The sequence below is a fragment of the Cupressus sempervirens genome, chromosome 8 (assembly GCF_028749045.1).
Source record: "Cupressus sempervirens isolate cs-2001-9-10 chromosome 8, ASM2874904v1, whole genome shotgun sequence".
Lineage (NCBI taxonomy): Eukaryota > Viridiplantae > Streptophyta > Pinopsida > Cupressales > Cupressaceae > Cupressus > Cupressus sempervirens.
In genome coordinates, this window is record NC_143125.1 from 794,013,284 (window position 1) to 794,034,273 (window position 20,990).

At 36.7% G+C, this 20,990-nt stretch overlaps 1 protein-coding gene across 4 annotated transcripts in view; it reads left to right on the top strand.

Moving 5' to 3' along the window:
• The first annotated feature begins 20,079 nt into the window (after positions 1–20,079).
• LOC149544788 (pentatricopeptide repeat-containing protein At2g13600-like) overlaps positions 20,080–20,990 on the top strand; it is a 100,924-nt gene continuing 100,013 nt past the window's right edge. For 2 of the 4 annotated variants that reach the window (XM_089795360.1, XM_089795361.1), the window contains exon 1: positions 20,080–20,631. In XM_089795360.1, the coding sequence (XP_089651486.1) occupies positions 20,333–20,631 (299 nt within the window). In that variant the 5' untranslated portion in view covers positions 20,080–20,332. The remainder of the gene's footprint in view (positions 20,632–20,990) is intronic. The other 2 variants (XM_089795362.1, XM_089795363.1) reach the window with 2 other exon arrangements.

Sequence of the window (20,990 nt, forward strand, 5' to 3'; positions counted from 1 at the left end):
GCTAAGGAGACCAACCATGCAAAGGTCAACATAAGCCTTTTTGGTGAAAGGGATGGCTCAAGGTTTGCTCACACATGTGTGAGCAACCTTGGAGAAAGGAAAGGGGGACAATTGTATAAGAGTGTAAGACTTTTTGGATAAAATAATAAAAGGGAGGCTTTCTTGGATCTTAAGTTGCTCACACATGTGTGAGCAAATACTTAGGGACTAAGATGTGTTTAGAAAGGTGTTTAGGATTAATTAAGTGAGATTAATTAATGGGTAGGCTTAGAAGGATGAGAGTGATGGGTGGTAGACTAGGTTTTAGGTGGGATCAAGATTAATTTAAGAAGGATTTAACTTAATCAAAAGATTATAGAATTTAATAAAGTGGAGGGATTTAAATAAATTGGAATTTATTTAAAAGGGGATTTTACAGAGCACTATGCATTAAATAAATTTAACACATTAGAGGGGATGCATTTAAATTAAATTTAAATACATTAGGGAAGTGAACCTATTTAATTAAATAAATTTAATTTAATAAGTAGAGGAACATTACAAATACAATTGCCAATAGTGGCATGTTCTGATGGTTAAGTTGTTGAGTTGTTATCCTTGCCATCAAGGTTCAAATCTAATGGGGATGAGGTCCCCCGTTTGTGGCCTCACTGGTTCATAGCTCCGGGTCAAAGCGTTTACCCCTCTTTATTAAAAAAGAACATTACAAATACAATTAATTAATAAATAATCAATTATAATGTCAAGGGAAATATTAATGAATTAATATAGTGTTTAGGACAATTTTAAGTGTCTACAACTACTAATACAATGAACATTAACAATACTCATATTATTATTGATGAAATAGAGGACCTTTTTAAGGATTTATTTCGTATATATAGTTTTTGACTCACTTTTGTCATTGGTGTCAAAGGGGGAGTAGTATACATATTGTAATGAGGAGATATAAGTATCTAAATTTTATGTAATAAAAAATTATCCAAATTTTGAAAATTTTGTATGGTCATGTGAAGAACTTCACAATTTTGAAATTTTGCATTTTGGAACTTGACCAAATTTCTCATACGTTGCTATCAATGTCAAAGGGGGAGATTGTTGATAATTTGGCTAATAAGAGAGTATGGAAGAGCATCATAAATGTAGCTTGGGATTGTAGATGCTAAAAATGATTTGTGTCTACTCTTTCATCACTACATGCACTAACTTTTCCTCTTTGCTCATTTACTAATATCGATCATTTTGGCCAACTTGATCATCATTCAAACCTATTTTGAAACATTCAAAAACCTCTTTTGAGACACCCTTTTCATCATTTTCACCTCTTTTGAATCAAATGCATATCATTTCATAACCGATTCAAAATCAACCTAAAACTTTTTAAAATTGATTCAAAACTACTTCAGTATCATCAAAATCACTTGCAAGCAACCCCAAGTCAACTGAATTTTTTTAAAAATAAATTGTATTAGGCCAAAATATATCAAAACCAATTTTAGTCATTCTTAACCAACTTTGGGCATTATCAAGTCCCTGTGTGCCTAGTCAAACATTATCAAACCTTGATAAAACCACATCAAGTCAACCTAATTAATCATCTGTAAATCAACCCTAATCCATTATTAAGTCCCTAAGTGCTTTGTCAAACTAATTTGTCATAAGTCATCATCAAATCAATTTAACCTATCACCATCAATTGGTCACTTGGCATCATTGTATCCCTCAATGACTAGTCAACCTACCCCATCATCAATTGTCATCAACTCAATCATTAACATTTTTAAGTCCCTCAATGTCTGATTATGTTCTTATGAAATTGATTTAATAGCATTGAGAGATTTTATCAATGTAATTCTGACCAACCCTATCAATAAATTTTGATAAATCTTATGGTATTAATAGAGCCTATTAGTGGCATGTTTTGTTTTCCTTGTCTAGTCAACTTGACATGTCATTAATTTGTGTATCAAATCAAACTATCATGACTTTGACATTTTTGACATCATTCCAATTGATTTTCATTTTCATCATGATCCTTCGAACAGGGTTATCCCTGCATTTATTTTATCATTTGGCAAATCATTTTACTAATTTTCCTTATAGAAGTTAATAACCCATTCTTTGCTCCCATTTATCTAATAATTTAATTCCTTTCATCTTTTTAATTCCCCCCTATTAGGATAAATGAGACAAAAATATCAATTACATGCAAATATAACCAATATCATAAAATAATAAATCACAGAAAAGAGAACACAACACACAAAGATTTAACGTGGTTCACCCAATCCCTTGGCTACATATACCTAATAGAGAGTCCAATATTCTTATTATCTAGTGATTACAACCCGATTACAATCTGCAATCCCCTACACCTCAATACCATTTGAAGAAGCTACAGTCTCATCATACATTATGAAATCCCTAACCCTAAGCCATTTTATACAAGATTCTTGTTGCTTACAAACTTAGGGCTAGAATAAGTCATTCGATAGAAAAATAGCAACTAGCACCTTTTACAATAATAAAGTCAATCAAAATTTCGAGCACTTTTCCCCTTGAACCTGTATTGGGGGTGTTGTCTCCATACCCCCATAGTATAATCCGGGGGGAAATCACATCGAATAAAGTGGGGAAAAATTAACCTCTGAGCCTAATTAGGCTCCACATCACAACACACCCTCTTTATTAACTTCTCCCAATTAATTAATTTGTATTCATTGATAATTCAATTTCCATGAATTTTGTGGATTTTCTAATTTCCTAATTTCTAATTACTAATTTGAAGGGATTTATGAGTTTTCAAAATTCAAAATTTCAACTCTTACACATTTCCCCTATTTGTTATTCAACCTCCTATTTTCTTGGTTCCATCCTCTTACACTTTCCCTCCACCATTCTTCCACCTTTCGTTCCATCTTTCCCGTAATTGTGCTTTAACCTCTTTTTCCTGTCTTCCATCCTTTTAAACTTTCCCTACACCATTCTTGCACCTTCCCTTCTATTTTCCCTTAATTGCGCTTACATATTTATATGCACATTCCTTAGACATTTTCATGTTGTGTCAGTTTATGACACATTTCCCAATTTGATCGTTCAATCATGGAAATTATCCAAGTTGTACAAATCAACTATGACAATTTACAACTGTGCACCTTCCTTTGAATTTCTACATGTTGACTCTCAAACTCTATAAATTGAGCATTTTTACACTTGTTTGGCTAACCAAATCCTCCTAATATTTTGGTTACCATAGTCATTTTGTTTTCAAGAAATAGGTGCATCTTGCCAAAGCTAAGAGCTACATCATAGTCAAATTTATGGAGAAGATAGGAAAACATAGGAGTTCAACTCGAAAGGGGTTTTCTTGTGTCTTGAATCTCTTTTATCTTCAATTTGATTTTATGTTTGAATTATGATATTTTGCATATATCTCATGGTTTTGTTTGTTCCTTGAATATGTAGATTTATTCATTCTCTATCCTACAAGGATGAAATTTAGGATACTTAAGTCTATAAAAAGATTGGTAGGTTCAAGAACAAAGATATTGGAGAACTAATTCATTGTTTTAAAAAAATTATAGCCTCCACATCCTAAGGGGGTTATCATTGGCATCTTGTATGGAAACATCCTACTTTGAGACCTCTTCACTTTGACTTAGTTATGGAATTTTTTAAATTTATATCTCCTTCTCTTAGACATGTTTCCGTAAACCTCTAGTGCCAAAAAAATCCTCCCTAGCCATTACATCAATATATTTACTTAGACAACTCTTTTCCCATGATATGTTACTCTTCTCTTATCCCCTCAACTATTATTTTTGTATTTGTTGGTAAATAGATTTGTCATTGTAAAAATGGCCCAATAGAGTGTATGTGGCAAACCATTCACAACAGTTGGATAGGCCCTTGATATTCGGCCTTCCTCTGCATTTAAAGGGGCAACTCCCTCGTAAGATAATTTTTTTTGATTTTTCAATAAAAATGATTACAACTTAGAATATAAAAAGGAAACTATTGATAGCAAATGCACCACACGACTTCAATGTTTCCATAAAAATCAATGTAAATTGTTAATGAAAACAATCAAGAACTACACTTGAGAGCTATCACTGACACAATGTTGATTCAATCATTCATGAGCATTTGCACAATAACATGAAAAACACCCATTACAAAGAAAGAATCAATATTTCAACATTTCAGATATGTAGAAAGAATGTACTTTCTTTATTTTTTAGCACCAAGAACATAAGAAATGATTGATTACAAGAACAACAATTGTACACAATTTTCAAAAATTGCCTTGTTATCAAAACATAAGTGTTCCTTGTCTCCCAGTGCAAAAAGTCCCTTATTACATTGAGATTCGGGAATTTATAGCTATTCTAGAATAGCTAACCTTTCAGATTCGTAACTACTCAAAAAGTTAGAGTTTTGGACTACTCTGAAGATAGTTCCTAACTAACTCTAACTTTTAATGCTTAACTATAGTTAGAAAAAGTCAAGACATTGACCAAAACCAAAATTAATTCTAAAGTTGACCTTTTTACAAAATACATAAATAAAAACCTAAGACAACTTTAGACATATGCACTTGTACTTTTTAACTATGATCACTGATATTTCCTAAGTTTGCTCTTTGATCTATAGGTGCTATGAGTAGCTGAGTCAAGTTTGCCTTGTACGCTCTAAATGATTTGATGACCTGAGCCAAAGTCTTATTTTTAATGATGATTAAACTTTGCATTTTTTGCTTGCATAAATCATGTCTCTTTCTAACTTCATCCAACTCTATGACATAACCTGGTAAGTTTTGAGTACAGGAATCCAACGCCATTGAGAGACTACTCAATCTCGTCATAATGCTAGCATCTAAACTTTGTTTACTGCTAAGGTCGGTGTTGATTTTTTCCTCTATGCATTCCAAAATTAAATCCACACATTGAATTGCAAGTGGGTGTCCTCTTGCATGAGCTAGACCACTTTCCAACGTTCATTGCACCAAGGGTGATTTATCTTCTCTGCTCATCATTTTCCAAAAGTTTGCAATTTCCATATGTCCTGTCTTTGTATCTGATATCTCAGGATGCAACCAATACGTGTTGTCCTTGGGTTACCTCTAGCAACCCCATTGAAGTTAAGCTTTCCCCAACCCATCAGGGGAGGAGTCCATTTACAACTTTCCCTTACCTCCTTGCTCTTCTTGAAATAGAATACGTGGAGGATTAATCAAGTTTGGCCATTTCTTTTTAATATATCCATCCTAGCTAGAGAATGATCCTTCTTCTTTCCTGGAGTTTCGAAGATGGGAATTTACTATTTCAACTATGCTAACTTCTATTTTATTGACTATCTCTTCTGGCTAGATCTCCTTATCACAAAAAATTCTTCTATTGCTTTCTTTCCAAATTTCCCATACGAGAATGGATGGACAAATGTTCCATAGATTACTATAGACGCCTTTACAAAGATTGGTGGGCCAACCTTTGAGAAGATCAGTTAATGATTTAGGCATCAGGGAAGACCAACCTAACATATGTCTGAGCCAATTCCAACAAACTTGAGAGTAGAGATAATTGTATAAGATGTGATCAGTATCCTCGTTGTTTTGTTTGCATAACACACATCTAGAGGGGCCTTCAAAACCTAATTTATGGAATCTGTCCGTCGTCAAAATCTTGTTTTGAAATGCCAACCATAATAAGAATCTTGCCTTTGATAGACAAGAGGGATCCCGACATAGTTTAAGTGGAATTTCCATTTCATCCCATCATTGTGAATGAATAAGATCTTTGTATCCATTTTTCATGTTATACTTGCCATCATTCGATGCCACCCAAATGAGCTTGTCATGCCTCTCGAGCTACTTAACTTTCTTGTTTTGTATGATCGTTTCATATGCCTCTATTGTTGTTGGTTCTGCTTCAATATCCTTCAAAGGCTTTTGGATCCATCTAGTGCTTTCTTTTGTAGAAATCTTTGTTTTGTAGTTGCTTACCTTACTACCCCATAGATTGATTAATTTCTCTTTGAGGTCCTTGAGATTTTATTGTTGTCTATTGAGGGATGCCCATCCCATGAATCTTCCCAAAAAAGGGCTTCATCACCCTTGCCAACATCCCAAGTAAGATATTTGTTGACAAGGTGGTGACACTTAACCATAAAATTTCAACTCTCCGACCCTCTAGGAAGGGTCTTCATTCTAAAAATTGATAAAGGTTCTTCTATGTTAAGATACGTATTATACATAATCTTGGCCCACTTGTTATATCTTCCATATAAAGATGCAATATTAATTTGGCCCCTAATGCTTCATTTTGTCAGTATAAATTCTTAATACCTAATCCTCCAAAATCCTCAGGTTTACATATATTCTTCCATTTACTGAGAGCCAATTTTTTGGATTCCTCGCAGTCATTCCAAAGGAAATTTATAAGTTTTCCCTCAAACTTCTGACAGAGATACTTAGGTAATGGAAGACAAGATGGCGGGTAATTCAGGATAGCTGATAAAACCGAGCTTATCTTGATGATCTTACCAGCTTTTGAGAGCCATTTATCTTTCCAATTGCCAATCCTAGCCTCTAATCTCTCCATAATACTATGTCATGCCTTATTGGACTTCGTACCTTTCTCTAACTCGATGCCAAGGTACTTGCATGGAAATAAACCTTTTTTATATCCCATAATATGGAAAATCTACTTTTCCAACTTTGGTTCCATGTTAATAAAATAAATCTCAAATTTCAAATCATTCACTTTCTGACCCAAAGCATTCATGTATTGCTTGATGATGACCTTTATATGTTGCACCTCTTTAACTAAACTTTTGCCTAGCAAAATTGTGTCATCTGCATATTGTTGGTGAGTAATGTTAGGGATATTCCTTGTGACAATAATACCTTTAATTTCCTTGTTGTTGTGAGCCTTAGTGAAAGTTCTCCCAAAAGCTTCAGCCATAATAATATAAAGAGACAAAGATAGGGGGTCACCCCATCTAATGCCTCTAGAAGTTTCGAAAAAGCCCTCGGGGGTCCCATTAATTAGAACTAAGATTTCTGTTGTGGATATGCAATTAAAAATAAGGTTGATCCATTGACGAGAGAAACCAATGGCTTCTAGGGTTTTGCAAAGGAACCACCAATCAACCATGTCATAGGCTTTTTGGATATGTAGTTTCATGAACATACTTGCCTCTTTGTTCTTATAGGCTGAATGAATAGTTTCTTGGATAATTAGAATGTCATCAAGAATAGATCTACCAAGAACAAAACTTGTTTGTTCTTTAGATATAATTTTAGGAAGGATAAGCTTCAATTTTTTTGCTAAAATCTTGGATAAGATTTTATAAATTGTATTACACAACGTGATGGGTCTAAAGTATCTTGGACTTTCATGATCCTCCTTTTTTGGGATCAAAGTGAGAAAGGAATAATTGATTTTTGATAACAACGACCTACCATTTCTTAATGCTTCAATTGCTTTCCACAAGTTTGGGCCTATAATGTCCCAACATTTTTTTATAAAAAAAGGCCTGAAATCCATCTAGACCTGGCGACTTATCGGGGTTCATATTAAATACCACCAATTTGACTTCTTCCAAAGTAATAGGTTTAGTTAGAGCTTTATTATCTTCAGTTGAGACTAATTTGGGGATCACTTCAAGCATATTGGATTGAGCTACTTTGTTTGACCCCTAATAGTTATTTAATATTTTTTGGAAATGATCCACAAAAATCTTTGAAATTTATTTTGGATTTTTAGTTGCAATACCCAGATGCGTTTTAATTCTAGATATTTTACTTTTTGCTTTGTTATGAAGGGTAGAGTTGTGGAAGAATTTTGTGTTCTGATCTCCCTCATCTAGCCATCTCTCTCTTGACTTTTGCCTCCAAAAGATTTCTTCTTTGGATAATACATCCTCCTATTTATCGAGTAATTCTTTTTCTAAAAGATAGCTATCATTATTCATACCTTTCTTAATTACTTCTAGATTTAATTGTTTTATCTTTCTTCAATGTCCAGTTTTTCTTTAAAAATATTGTTAAAGTGTTCCTTGTTCCATCTGAGAATGTTTTCTTTAAGCATTTTCATTTTTGAGACAAAGATAAACATCTTGGAACCTTCAAAATTACCTTGAGACCATCATTCTTTAATACATTCTAGAAAGCTTGCATCTAAAAACCACATTTTTTTCACATTTAAAAGGGTTCCTTATAGGTTTATATGGCTCAGAAAATTCAATTATGACTGGGAAGTGATTAGAACCAGCAATCGACAAAATAGATGATGGATATTTAAGTTATTTTCATCCAAATCTCCTTTAAGTAAAAACCTATCTAATTTTTCAGCTATATAAGCTAAGTTCTTCCTTTTGTTGTTCCATTTAAAGTTTCCATTATCAAGTGGGATATCAATCAGGTTATGAAGATTGCACCAATTTTTAAAATCTTTAGAAACTTGAGTGATATGTTGAATACCCACTACTTTTTCATTTAAGTTTAGAATAGTGTTGAAGCCTCCACCTAATAATATAAGACTATTCTTTTGACTGCTAATAAAAGTACTAATTTCTTCCCAAATCAATTTTTTGTCAAGGTTATTTGTTGGGCCATAAATGTTCACTAAGATAAACTTGAGATTGGAGATCAGGCCTTTGACCGTGTCGTTGATCCAATTGTTGTTTACATTTAAGATGTCTAAGGTTACTTTCCTAAGGTTCCATATGAAACCTAAACCCCCAGATGCACCTAACGATTCTTGCAGAATGATACTCTAGTTACCTAACTTTTAACCCAATTTAATTCCTTCTAGCTTATTTAGTTTCGTTTCCTGTAATAAAATAATTTCAGATTCAAATAGTTTTAAATTTTTATTTTAGTAGTCTTTTTCTGATAGGGGCATTTAAGCCCCTAGCATTCCATGTAGTAATCTTCATGCTCCCTTGGGAAGGCACTTTCCCTTCCCATTATTAAATAGCCGATCAATCTTTTGTTGTTCTCTGTCTTGACCATCCACTTCTCTAAGTTCTTTGAGCGATTTTCTTCCTCTTTTAGCTTTCACTTTGCCGAACTTTGGGGAAGTTAATCTTTCCTGATTCATCTGGATACCTAGCTATTCAATGCTCTTTTGCATATTTAGGGAGACATCCAATTTGCTTTCTACTTTCCCTTCCATATCTTCACTTTCCAGTTCTTGTAATATTTGCTTTATTATGTCTGACTTATTATTTGAAGTGTTGTCCTTTGAACATGGTAATTTCTTGATATCCTTCCCCTCAAAGACCTCACCTTGCTCTATAAATGGCATATTTGCAGTTATATGTGTAACTTGCCTGTCTTTATCATCACTTTCTATATTTATCAAATCTCTCTTTAAATCTTCACATGTGTCATTGTCTCTTCCTAATTTTAGGACCCTCTAAATTAGGTTTTCTTTCTGAGTAACAATACTTTTGTCTATATTCTCAAAACTAAAAACTTGGATTAGTTCATCAATTAATGAGTCTAGATTGTATTCTTTAGATTTGGTAAGGCTCATACTCTCCAATTCTTCATCCCAAATTAGATCTCTGTGTAAAAATTCATGAAACCCTTATGTCAACAATCTTTCTACTCTATTCAATTTACAACTCTTATCCTTTTGGTTGCTAACCAATGGAGAGGGAGAGCCAGTTTTTGGTGCTAGTGTCTACCAAAATTTAGATAACCTGATGACTGCCTCTTTGTTGGGAGTGTTAATTATTTCCCCATTATCTTTTGATAGATGTTGTGGCGATCTAAAATCCTCTTCTAGATTATTGACATTCCCTTTTCTTGCCATTTCCCTTTTGAATAAAAGGAAGTTTTTTAGTTCTTCTATGCTGGTATCTGCACTACCTAAATGCTTCTTGGTATGCTGCTTTTCTATGTTCTCTGAAGAATTTTCCTCTATAATTAGGGCACTTGATTTTTTGGATTTAGTGTTTTCACTGTTAATAGGTATTACACCCTGTAGCTGTGTGTTGATCTTTTCTTGAATATTGTTAGAGTTATCCATTTCCACATCTTTGGGATTTTGCTTTCCACCTGAGAGCTGTATGTTTGGAACCACATGAATTTCTTTTCCATCTCTTATATCTGATATCTTAGTATTTCCTTTGCTACTATTTGGTGTTGCATATTTCTCCTTAGCATTACTATGGTTATCTGTTGCCTTATTTACTTGTTTGGTTTTTGGATCTTTCCTTTGAGCCTTCGTTGTATCTGAAATGGGGATAAATCTAGCTCTTGATGATGGATATGCCTTCCTCATCTTATCTCTTATAGTTGCCCCCTCTACATGGATTAGTTCTGGTTGAGTCAGAGTGTCCTCATGAGAATGTATGGGATATTTTTTGAAAGAGACCATTTGAAGTTCCTTAAGATTCTTAATTCTCATCATAGGGAATGTGCTATTGAGGTCCAAAGTGAGTTAGAGAGTTTTGAATACAATTTTCCTTTTGTCATCTAATCTTATTGTTTTTGAAATTTTGCCTTCGTACTTATGAAAGTTTAGGCTATAGATAGCTCTGTTAGTAATGACTTTCCTTTGCATAGAATCCAGAATGTTAATTTTGCTTTTGATAAGTAATTTTACATTGTTACTCAAATGAAAGGAAGAATCTATACCTTTCAACTCGCCCATGGATGAGCCTAATTTCTTAATAATATCTATTTGTAAAAGTTATGAAGGGAGGGATTGAATGATAAACCATGAAATCTAGCATCCCTTCCTTACAGTCTAAAGTCCATTCTAGAAATTTAACAACATATCCTTTGAAAAAACAGTCAGAAACAAAAAGAAAGTCTTTTTTAACATATTCATCTTTGCAGTGCAAATAAAGTAATCTATCTGAATAGTGAGAAATACTTACCCGATCCTTGCAATATTCCTGTAACTAGTTGGTGAGGTTAAGCAACTCACACTTGGGACCATTCCAAAATGCAAATATGCCAACCTTTTGGCAATCATGCCACCTGTTGTAATGACCCTTACTATAAAGGCCACTGAAACCCTCAAACTGGACTTAGGAATTTTGTCAAACAGTTGGCATGTAACCGAATAAGGCTGCAATATTACTAATTGTTGTACAACGAAACCTCAATATATGATGCCAATAATGAATGAGCAACAATTCCAGATTATAACATTACCAATCTAAGAGATAGATGACAATATGAAACTCAAATATGAAGTCCAATGCAATTCTAATTTTATGACAGCAAATAGAACTGATTACAATGAGAGATTGTCACAACTATGCACTTCTAATACATCAAGCTCTTGACAATGCAATGTTATGACATGAACAATAACCCAGTTCAGATTTGGAATGCAAATGACGAAACTTTTACAATAGTTATTAATGATTGGAAATAACTATTTATGCAATGACAGTGTTGACTGTTCTAATCCATAACATGCAATATTTTGGCAATCAAAACTTCAGTTTGTGCACCTGGAATAGCTCCAATTTTGCCGGATATGAATGCTGAATTAATGCCACACGAAGACCTCACAATCTGCCCCAAACTGACTCACAAAATTGTTGCTGCTGCCCAACTGACAGGGCCGTACAGGTACGGCCTGGTACGACTGCTAAATAAAAATATTGCAGCATTTTTTTGTCACTCCAAAAGCAATAAATCTGGGCGCCTAGGGTTGCTGAGTAACCCCCTAAAATATGAAATTCATCCGTCAAGCCAATTAGGAGTTATGAGCAAAAACGTGGGTCCAAACCTTGGATTGGCAGTCTGAAAATAATGCACAACTATGTCTTCAAACCCTGTTAATCAATCCACAAATGCTAGGGCACAACTAAAACCCTTATTACAACCAAAGTAAACCCTTATAACTGAATCTCAATGAAGTCCAAATGAGATGGCTGAATTACCAACTCCTCAAATGCAACAATTCAGGTGATATTTCACACCCTCAAAGTCGCCAATCCAAGGGAGTGATTCGTTCCCAAAGATCAAATAATAATTTGCAGACCCAAGAGACTACAAATTTGCTCCACAATGGAAGAAGTAGAAGAAATCTCAAATCCAAGCATGTCCAAAATGAGAGGCCCAGCCCTCTATTTATTCACTTTTCTAAGAAGTTGCGAGAACTTCTAGAAACATCCTTTATAAAATCTCATTATAATGCACTTTTTCTAGAACTTCTAGAAACATCCTTTATAAAATCTCATTATAATGCACTTTTTATAATAAAGTAATTTTATAAAATAAAAAGTGCAACTCAACTTAAAATTATAACATGTAGGCCCCAATAACACATAATAATAAAATATAACCTCTTAACACTTCTTCAAGAGCAAGATATGACCATCTGATCCGCAGAATTGACTCTCTCTCCACACCATTTGCCTATGAGAGTCTAGAATAGGAAAAATCCATGATCAATGTCATGTTGAACTAAAGAGGGGACATTACAGTCCGGCCCTCCTGAAATTGCTTGGCCTCAAGCAATCTCAACGCCGGGTGCTGCAAAATAGCTTCCCCCTCCCAAGTAGCATCCTCAACAGGTAGATCTTTCCACTTAACCAAGTATTCTCTGATCACTCTTCTACGAAGCTGCTTTTCTCTGCTCTCTAGGATGGATTCTGGCACTAAAATCAATTTTCCCTCATCGTCTAAAGGAGGTAATACTGCGGAAGGCACCACATTCTGACCCAACGCCTTCTTGAGGTGGGACACATGAAACACATTGTGCACTCTGCTGTCTGCCGGAAGCTCCAACTCATAAGCCACCTCACCAATTCGCTTGATAACCCTGAATGGTCAGTAATAGCGTGGCTTGAGTTTCTCTGCACCACTCTTCTTAAGAGTAGATTGCCTGTATGGCTGCAACATGAGGTAAACCATATCATCCACCTCAAAACTATGCTCAGTCCTCTTCTGGTCTGCATACTGCTTCTGTTGGTTCTGAGCTCTCGTAATATTATCTTTGAGAGTAGCAACTATATCCTTACTCTCCTGTAATAATTCTCCTGCACTGGGTACCCGGCTATCGCCCAACAACAAATCCAAGAAACTAGGTGCTTCATAACCGTAAAGTGCCATGAAGGGTGTCATCTGTATAGTGATGTGATATGTAGTATTGTAACAATACTCGCAAAGATATATCCATCTGACCCAAGCTCGCTGCTGAGCTGCCACATAATTCCTTAAATACCCTTCCACCCATTTGTTCACAATCTCCGTCTGACCATCAGTTTGTGGGTGATAGCTAGTGCTGGGTGTAAGCTCCGTGCCACATAACCAGAATACCTCCTGCCAAAAATGACTCATGAAACGGCTATCCTTGTCACTCACAATGTTTCGAGGCAATCCGTGCAATCTGAAAACCTCCCGAAAGAAAACCTCTGCCACCTGAGCTACTGAGTGGGTAGTGGTGATAGGAAAGAAATGAGCATATTTTGTTAATCTATCTACCACCACATAAATACAATCCCATCCTTGTACCTTGGGCAAACCTGTGATAAAGTCCATGGAGATGCACTCCCACTTCCTGTCAGGGATCAAAAGTGGCTGTAGGAACCCTGCCGGATAGGTGTGTTCTTGTTTGTTTTTCTGGCAAACAAGACACTCTCGAACGTACTGCAAAACATCAGCTTTCAGACCCTTCCAAGTGAACCGCTCTCGAACCGACCTGTAAGTCTTGAAGTACCCGGGATGGCCTGCTGTCGGTGAGTCGTGAAATGCTCTCAAAATCAGTTGCTTAACCTTCGATCCTAGGACTAGGTAAATCCTGTTCTTGTAAATGATTAAATCATCTACAAGTGTGTATCTGGTATCAATCACTGTTCCCTCCACTATATCGGAGGCCCATGTATCCCTGGCATACTCTGCTATAATCAAGTGTCGCCAATCCTCTGATATCTGAACCATAAGAGTGAGGTGTGGTCTTCGAGAAAGAGCATCTGCAACAACATTTTGAGTTCCCTTGACATATGAGATGTCAAAATCATATGCCTGCAACTTACTTACCCACTTTTGCTGGCGATCATTCAGGTCCCACTGTCCCAAGAAATGCCTCAAACTGTTATGATCAGTTTTAATACAAAACTTGCTACCCACAAGATATTGTCTGAATTTGGCCAAAGCATGCATGATGGCCAACATCTCCTTATCATATATACTGAATGAATGCTCGGGGCCTCTGAGCTTCCTGCTCTCATAAGCTATGGGGTGCTTATTCTGCATAAGCACATCACCTACTCCCTCTCCAGATGCATCACATTGAAGCTCAAATGGCTTCATGAAATCAGGTAATGCTAGAACTGGGCACGTATTCATTATCTCCTTAAATCTCATAAAACAGTCCTGTGCCTTCTGAGTCCACACAAATTCCCCTTTTTTCAGTAGATCTGTCATGGGAGCTGTATGTCGTGAGTAGCCACTGACAAACCTGCGATAGAAACCACATAAACCAAGGAACCCCCTCAACTGTGTAAGGTTCTTTGGTGGAGGCCAATCAACAATAGCGCGAATCTTTTCAGGATCCATCTGCACTCCATCAACACTAATAATGTGTCCCAAATATAACAGCTCGGTCATCCCTAAGTCACATTTGGACTCTTTTGCATACAAGGACTCCTTCTGTAAAATGCTTAACACTGTCTCCAAATGCTCTAGATGCTCCTGCCATGATCGGCTATAGATCAAAATGTCATCAAAAAACACCAACACGAATTTCCTCAACTGATGGTGGAAAACTCTGTTCATAGTGGACTGGAAAGTGGCAGGTGCATTGGTCAGGCCGAAAGGCATGACTACAAACTCAAAGTGCCCACAATGACATCTGAAAGCAGTTTTCTCAATATCTTGTTCACGGACACTGATCTGGTGATATCCTGATCTCAAATCAATTTTCGTGAAATAACAAGCCCCATGCAATTCATCTATCAACTCATCAATGCGAGGAATGGGATACCTGTTCTTAATGGTTCTCTTATTTAATTCCCTGTAATCAACACACATCCGAAGAGTTCCATCCTTCTTTTTTACCAAAACAACAGAAGATGCAAAAGGTGACTTACTTGGTCGGATATGCCCCATAGCTAGTAACTCCTTGATGGTCCTTTCGATCTCATCCTTGAGTCGCTTTGGGTGTTGATATGGTGTGATCATGATAGGCTTAGCACCTTCCTCCAGCTCAATAACATGCTCAATGCCTCTGTCTGGTGGCCTGCCTGGTGGAATCTCACTGAATACCTTTTCGTACTTAATCCTCAATTTCTGAATATCAGGATGATATTCTGTCTTATGTTGCTCCTCCTGTGTAGGTGTCAAAGTACAAACTGCTGCCCACTCTATATCATTATGCCTAGTTAATCTCTCCAGCCGCCTAAATGAGATAGTCCCGATGTCTCCATTACGGATAACCTTAAGCACATGAGTCCTACCATTCACTTCGAATTGTATCTCCATATCCTCTAGTCTCAAGGTAACCACCTTCAATGAATGTAGCCACTGCATTCCAAGTACTATATCCATGTCACCCATGTTGACCACATGATAGTCCGCCTTAAACTCATAGTTGTTTAGGCGCAAAGGTAGGTCTCGTACCATCTTGTCACAATGAAGAGCGTATCCATCAGCTACCTTGACTCTTAGTCCCACGAACTCCTCAGTAATGAGTCCATGCTTCTCCACGAATCGTGCATCAATGAAATTATGTGTGGCACTTGTGTCCAATAATGTAATAACCTTCTGCCCAGCTAAAACTCCCCGAAGTCTAAAAGATCCCTCTCTCTGGATACTAGACAGTCGTGCTTCCTATAAATGTAGCTCTGTTCCCTGCTGTCACCCTGCACTGTCTATCTCCTGCTCTCCCTCTACTTCATCAGGATCCTCAATATGATGTTCTGAACTATCTGAATCTGAGCCTTCGTAATAAGCCCACATTGCTCGATTGGCCTTCCCTTTTGGCCTCATAGGACAGTCATGGCCATACTCATACGGGCCTTTGCAATAGAAGCATAGGTTCTTCCTATGCAAGTCATTAAGTGTCTCCTTGTCCAACCTCTTACTTTCCTCCTTAGGTAGCTATGCCTCTCTATGAAAGGGTTTCCTATCCCTATCTTTTCCTGAAGGGAAACTCTTTGCCTAGAATTTATTTTTAGAAGCTGAAGAGGAATCCATGTCACGAGCTTTCTTAATGGCTTCCTGCAAAGTGGGAAGGTTGAGAGCTTTAATCCACCCTCTCAACGGATCAACTAGCCCATCCATAAATAAAACCAATAGCCTCCGTTCAGATACATCTGTTACTAACACTGCAAGTTTCTAAAACTCTGAAATGTATGTTTCCAATGATCCCCATTGTTTAAGCTGAGCTAACTCCTTGAAATGGAGTTCTGGATCCTTCTTATCAAAACGTTCAATCAGTCTCTCCGTAAACTCCACATATGAGGTAATGTGTGCATGACCCATAGTGATCATACCATGATGCCACCACTCGTGTGCTAACCCATCCAGGTGAATTGTTGCATACTTAATAGATTCTTCCTCAGACATAGGGTTCAATTGAAAGTATATGTCAAGTTTTTGAACCCAAGCTCTTGCTGTAGACTTCCTCGAGCCATCATAATATGGTAACTGAAGTTTCCCTACTTTCTTTCGTAGCTCATAGCTTTGAGTCCTGTCATGTCCACGGGGCATATGCTTCATCCGCACATCCATATACTCTCTAAAGGTGATTGCAGCTGTAAAATCTGGACCTCCTGCTTCCCAATCTCTCCTCAGCTGATCCTGTATGTCAGTGATCTGGGGTTCTGGTACTGGCTGCTCTGGAGCTTTAGGAAGGAACGTGGGAATCATAGGTCTCAAACTCACTGTCCTAGCTTGCTAAGGTGCATGACCGAAATTGTTCCCAATTTGTTCGCCTCCATTATGTATCCCATCCTGATTATTCCCATTCTGATTGTTACCATTCTGATTATTTCCTCCACCTATGTTAGCGTTCAACCCCATTTGACGAGCCATCATCTGCATCATAAGCTCCATTCTCTGATTCTGTTCCTGTGCTCTTTGTTCGGCTAATCGTTGTCCCTGTGCCAAGGTGTCTAATAACTGTAAAAATCTTTCCTCTCGCTGATCTGGACCGGCATTCCCGCCTCTATCCATATTGTAGTCGTAGTCTTGATCAAAGAATACCTCCCCTGTGTTTGTATGACTGGATTCTATGTCCACCTGTACAGATGAGCTAGACTGTTTGCTCTGCAGGTCTGAAATCCTATCTTGTCTTGCTTTGGTATTGCGGAAATTATAAAGCCTCTGTCCCATGCTCAAACATAAATGTTCTGATTTTAGTGTTTTGACATTTCGTCAAACACTTTCCCTTCTATCCAGCTATTCCAAATTCCCTATAAGACCTCCACAGGATGGCAGGACTTATAGCTCTGATACCACTGTAATGACCCTTACTATAAAGGTCACTGAAACCCTCAAACTGGACTTAGGAATTTTGTCAAACAGTTGGCATGTAACCGAATAAGGCTGCAATATTACTAATTGTTGTACAACGCAACCTCAATATATGATGCCAATAATGAATGAGCAACAATTCCAGATTATAACACTACCAATCTAAGAGATAGATGACAATATGAAACTCAAATATGAAGTCCAATGCAATTCTGATTTTATGACAGCAAATAGAATTGATTACAATGAGAGACTGTCACAACTATGCACTTCTAATACATCAAGCTCTTAACAATGCAATGTTATGACATGAACAATAACCCAGTTCAGATTTGGAATGCAAATGACGAAACTTTTACAACAGTTATTAATGACTGGAAATAACTATTTATGCAATGACAGTGCTGACTGTTCTAATCCATAACATGCAATATTTTGGCAATCAAAACTTCAGTTTGTGCACCTGGAATAGCTCCAATTTTGCCGAATATGAATGCTGAATTAATGCCACACGAAGACCTCACAATCTGCCCCAAACTGACTCACAAAATTGCTGCTGCTGCCCAACTGACAGGGCCATACAGGTACGGCCTGGTACGGCTGCTAGATAAAAATATTGCAACATTTTTTGTCACTCCAAAAGCAATAAATTTGGGCGCCTAGGGTTGTTGAGTAACCCCCTAAAATATGAAATTCATCCGTCAAGCCAATTAGGAGTTATGAGCAAAAACGTGGGTCCAAACCCTGGACTGGCAGTCTGAAAATAATGCACAACTGTGTCTTCAAACCCTGTTAATCAATCCACAAATGCTAGGGCACAATTGAAACCCTTATTCCAACCAAAGTAAACCCTTATAACTGAATCTCAATGAAGTCCAAATGAGATGGCTGAATTACCAACTCCTCAAATGCAACAATTTAGGTGATATTTCACACCCTCAAAGTCGCCAATCCAAGGGAGTGATTCGTTCCCAAAGATCAAATAATAATTTGCAAACCCAAGAGACTACAAATTTGCTCCACAATGGAAGAAGTAGAAGAAATCTCAAATCCAAGCATGTCTAAAATGAGAGGCCCAGCCCTCTATTTATTCACTTTTCTAAGAAGTTGCTAGAACTTCTAGAAACATCCTTTATAAAATCTCATTATAATGCACTTTTTCTAGAACTTCTAGAAACATCCTTTATAAAATCTCATTATAATGCACTTTTTATAATAAAGTAATTTTATAAAATAAAAAGTGCAACTCAACTTAAAATTATAACATGTAGGCCCCAATAACACATAATAATAAAATATAACCTCTTAACACTTCTTCAAGAGCAAGATATGACCATCTGATCCGCAGAATTGACTCTCTCTCCACACCATTTGCCTACGAGAGTCTAGAATAGGCAAAATCCATGATCAAGGTCATGTCGAACTAAAGAGGGGACATTACACCTGTCTTCACTTTCTTGGTTACTTATGATGATGGTTTTATCCGTAGAGATAAGAGGAATTGAGACTGGAGAAGATCTAGAGGGCTGATACGCACCAGGAGAATTGATAGCTGAGACCCTTCGATGAGGGGGAACATATAACCTAGGTGAGATGCCTGAAGATGGGGGACCATGGATCTCTAACTTATTATGTTGGGTCTGAAAATGATGGGGGATATCCAAGGGTATATCTGCGAGAAACCCTATCTTCTTATAAAACAACTCATTCTTATTGATTTGAGCATATTTAGTAAGATTGAAAACCCTAATCTAATTGTCCAAGCTTGTTGTAGAAAAAATAGGGGGGTGAGATCTAAGTAGCCCTGACTGTCCTGAGGAACAGAGGGAATAATCATACTTGAATTGATTATTTTGAGTCAAACCTTTTTCCTCTTGGTGGGGATAGCCTTGATAGATCTTTATTTGGGTTTGGAGGGAAGACCTCAAAACATCCTTAGGCTCTTGACTGATACGATTACTGATTATATGTGTTGGCGATGATTGTATCTGTCCTCTTACCTTCTCCTCTCTTTTCTCCTATTGCGAAGCACTGGATCTAAGATAGAGAGATTGCTGACATTGGAGTTCCAGATCCTTTATTCCTTCTAAAATCGAAAATGTATTTGAGGTGTTAACATCATAATTAAGGCTATCAAAAACCTTTTGATGAGAGGAGCGCTGCACTATATCTAGACACTCCTGTTTTTCCTTAGGGTTTCTATCCTTCTGTGGTTGAGATCTAAAAAATTTTGCGGGAGGCCTGCTTCTTCAGCCAATCGTATTTCCTGCCCTCATCTATTGTTTTTAAAAAATTCGCCATATTCACAAAAAATGAAACTAAATTAACCGTTTTACCATTATTTAAAAAATTAACCAAAAAATAAAAAATTAAAACAAAAAATATAAAGAAAATATTTTTAAAAATACAAAACTTAACCTTATTCCTATTTCATTTGTGTACAACCAAACAATGGATTAACATATTGCCAATCGAATTTTAATTGAACTAAACAAAATTGGAATTAACCTTTTCTATTTCCATTCCCCATTTCCATTCTCATTCTATTTTTCTATTTAAATTTTCAATAATTTTGAATTCATATGCGAGCAAACAAATGGGCCCTTTGCATATATGTACTTAAGGGGTGGAAGGAATATATGTAACCATATCTTAATGGGGATAGCAGGAGAGAGACTCAACACTACTACGTCGTATAATTCAAATGTGTTAAAACCCTTGCACCAGGTGGTTGAAGTCGGAATTAGTCCGATAGGAACATAATTGAAAGAACACGGAACCCGCCAGATCTACTGGAAACCCACGGCATTTTACAACTGAAGCATATTGTCAAACTCTTCGGAGACAAAACGAACAATATAATTAACTTACACTGCAATGCTACCAGTAAAACAGCTGAAGTCCTCTTTGCGCCTTTTACACACAACAAACGGTCCTGTAAGCTCTTCTTTGTACGCCCGCTTCTTAAAAGACTCTGCTAAAAATAGGTCAATTTTGAAAGGGAAACTCTTACATGCCCAAATCATTATCAGTTCAGGAACAAACACCTATGTTCAAAACAATCTTCTTTCCATGTATGCCAAGTGCCTGTGCCTCGAAGACGCACGGAGAGTATTTGAAGATATGCCCCACAGAGACGTAGTCACATGGACTGCAATTATTGGAGCTTTTGCCAAGTGAGTAAATATAAATGCGAACAAAAAAGTTCTGCGAGCTCTTCGTCGTGAATATTGGATAAAATCGAATGGCCGCATTGTTCTTTTCTCTCGAATTTTATTTATGTTTTCATGAATGAGTAATGATTAGATACCACTGGAGGAAGAAATCCTCAATGAGACATGCCGTATTCGCGCACTGCCCGTACTGTGTTTTTTTTTAGCAGATGTGAAGATATTAAACTGGAATTGAATGTTAAACGAAGAGCGTGCCGCTTTAGCGGTTGCGATTTTAGAACAACAATTACATTGACAATAATCACACAAGCTCTGTCAAAGCTTAGCTTAACCCAAAACGATTTTGGTAGCAGAAAGATGAT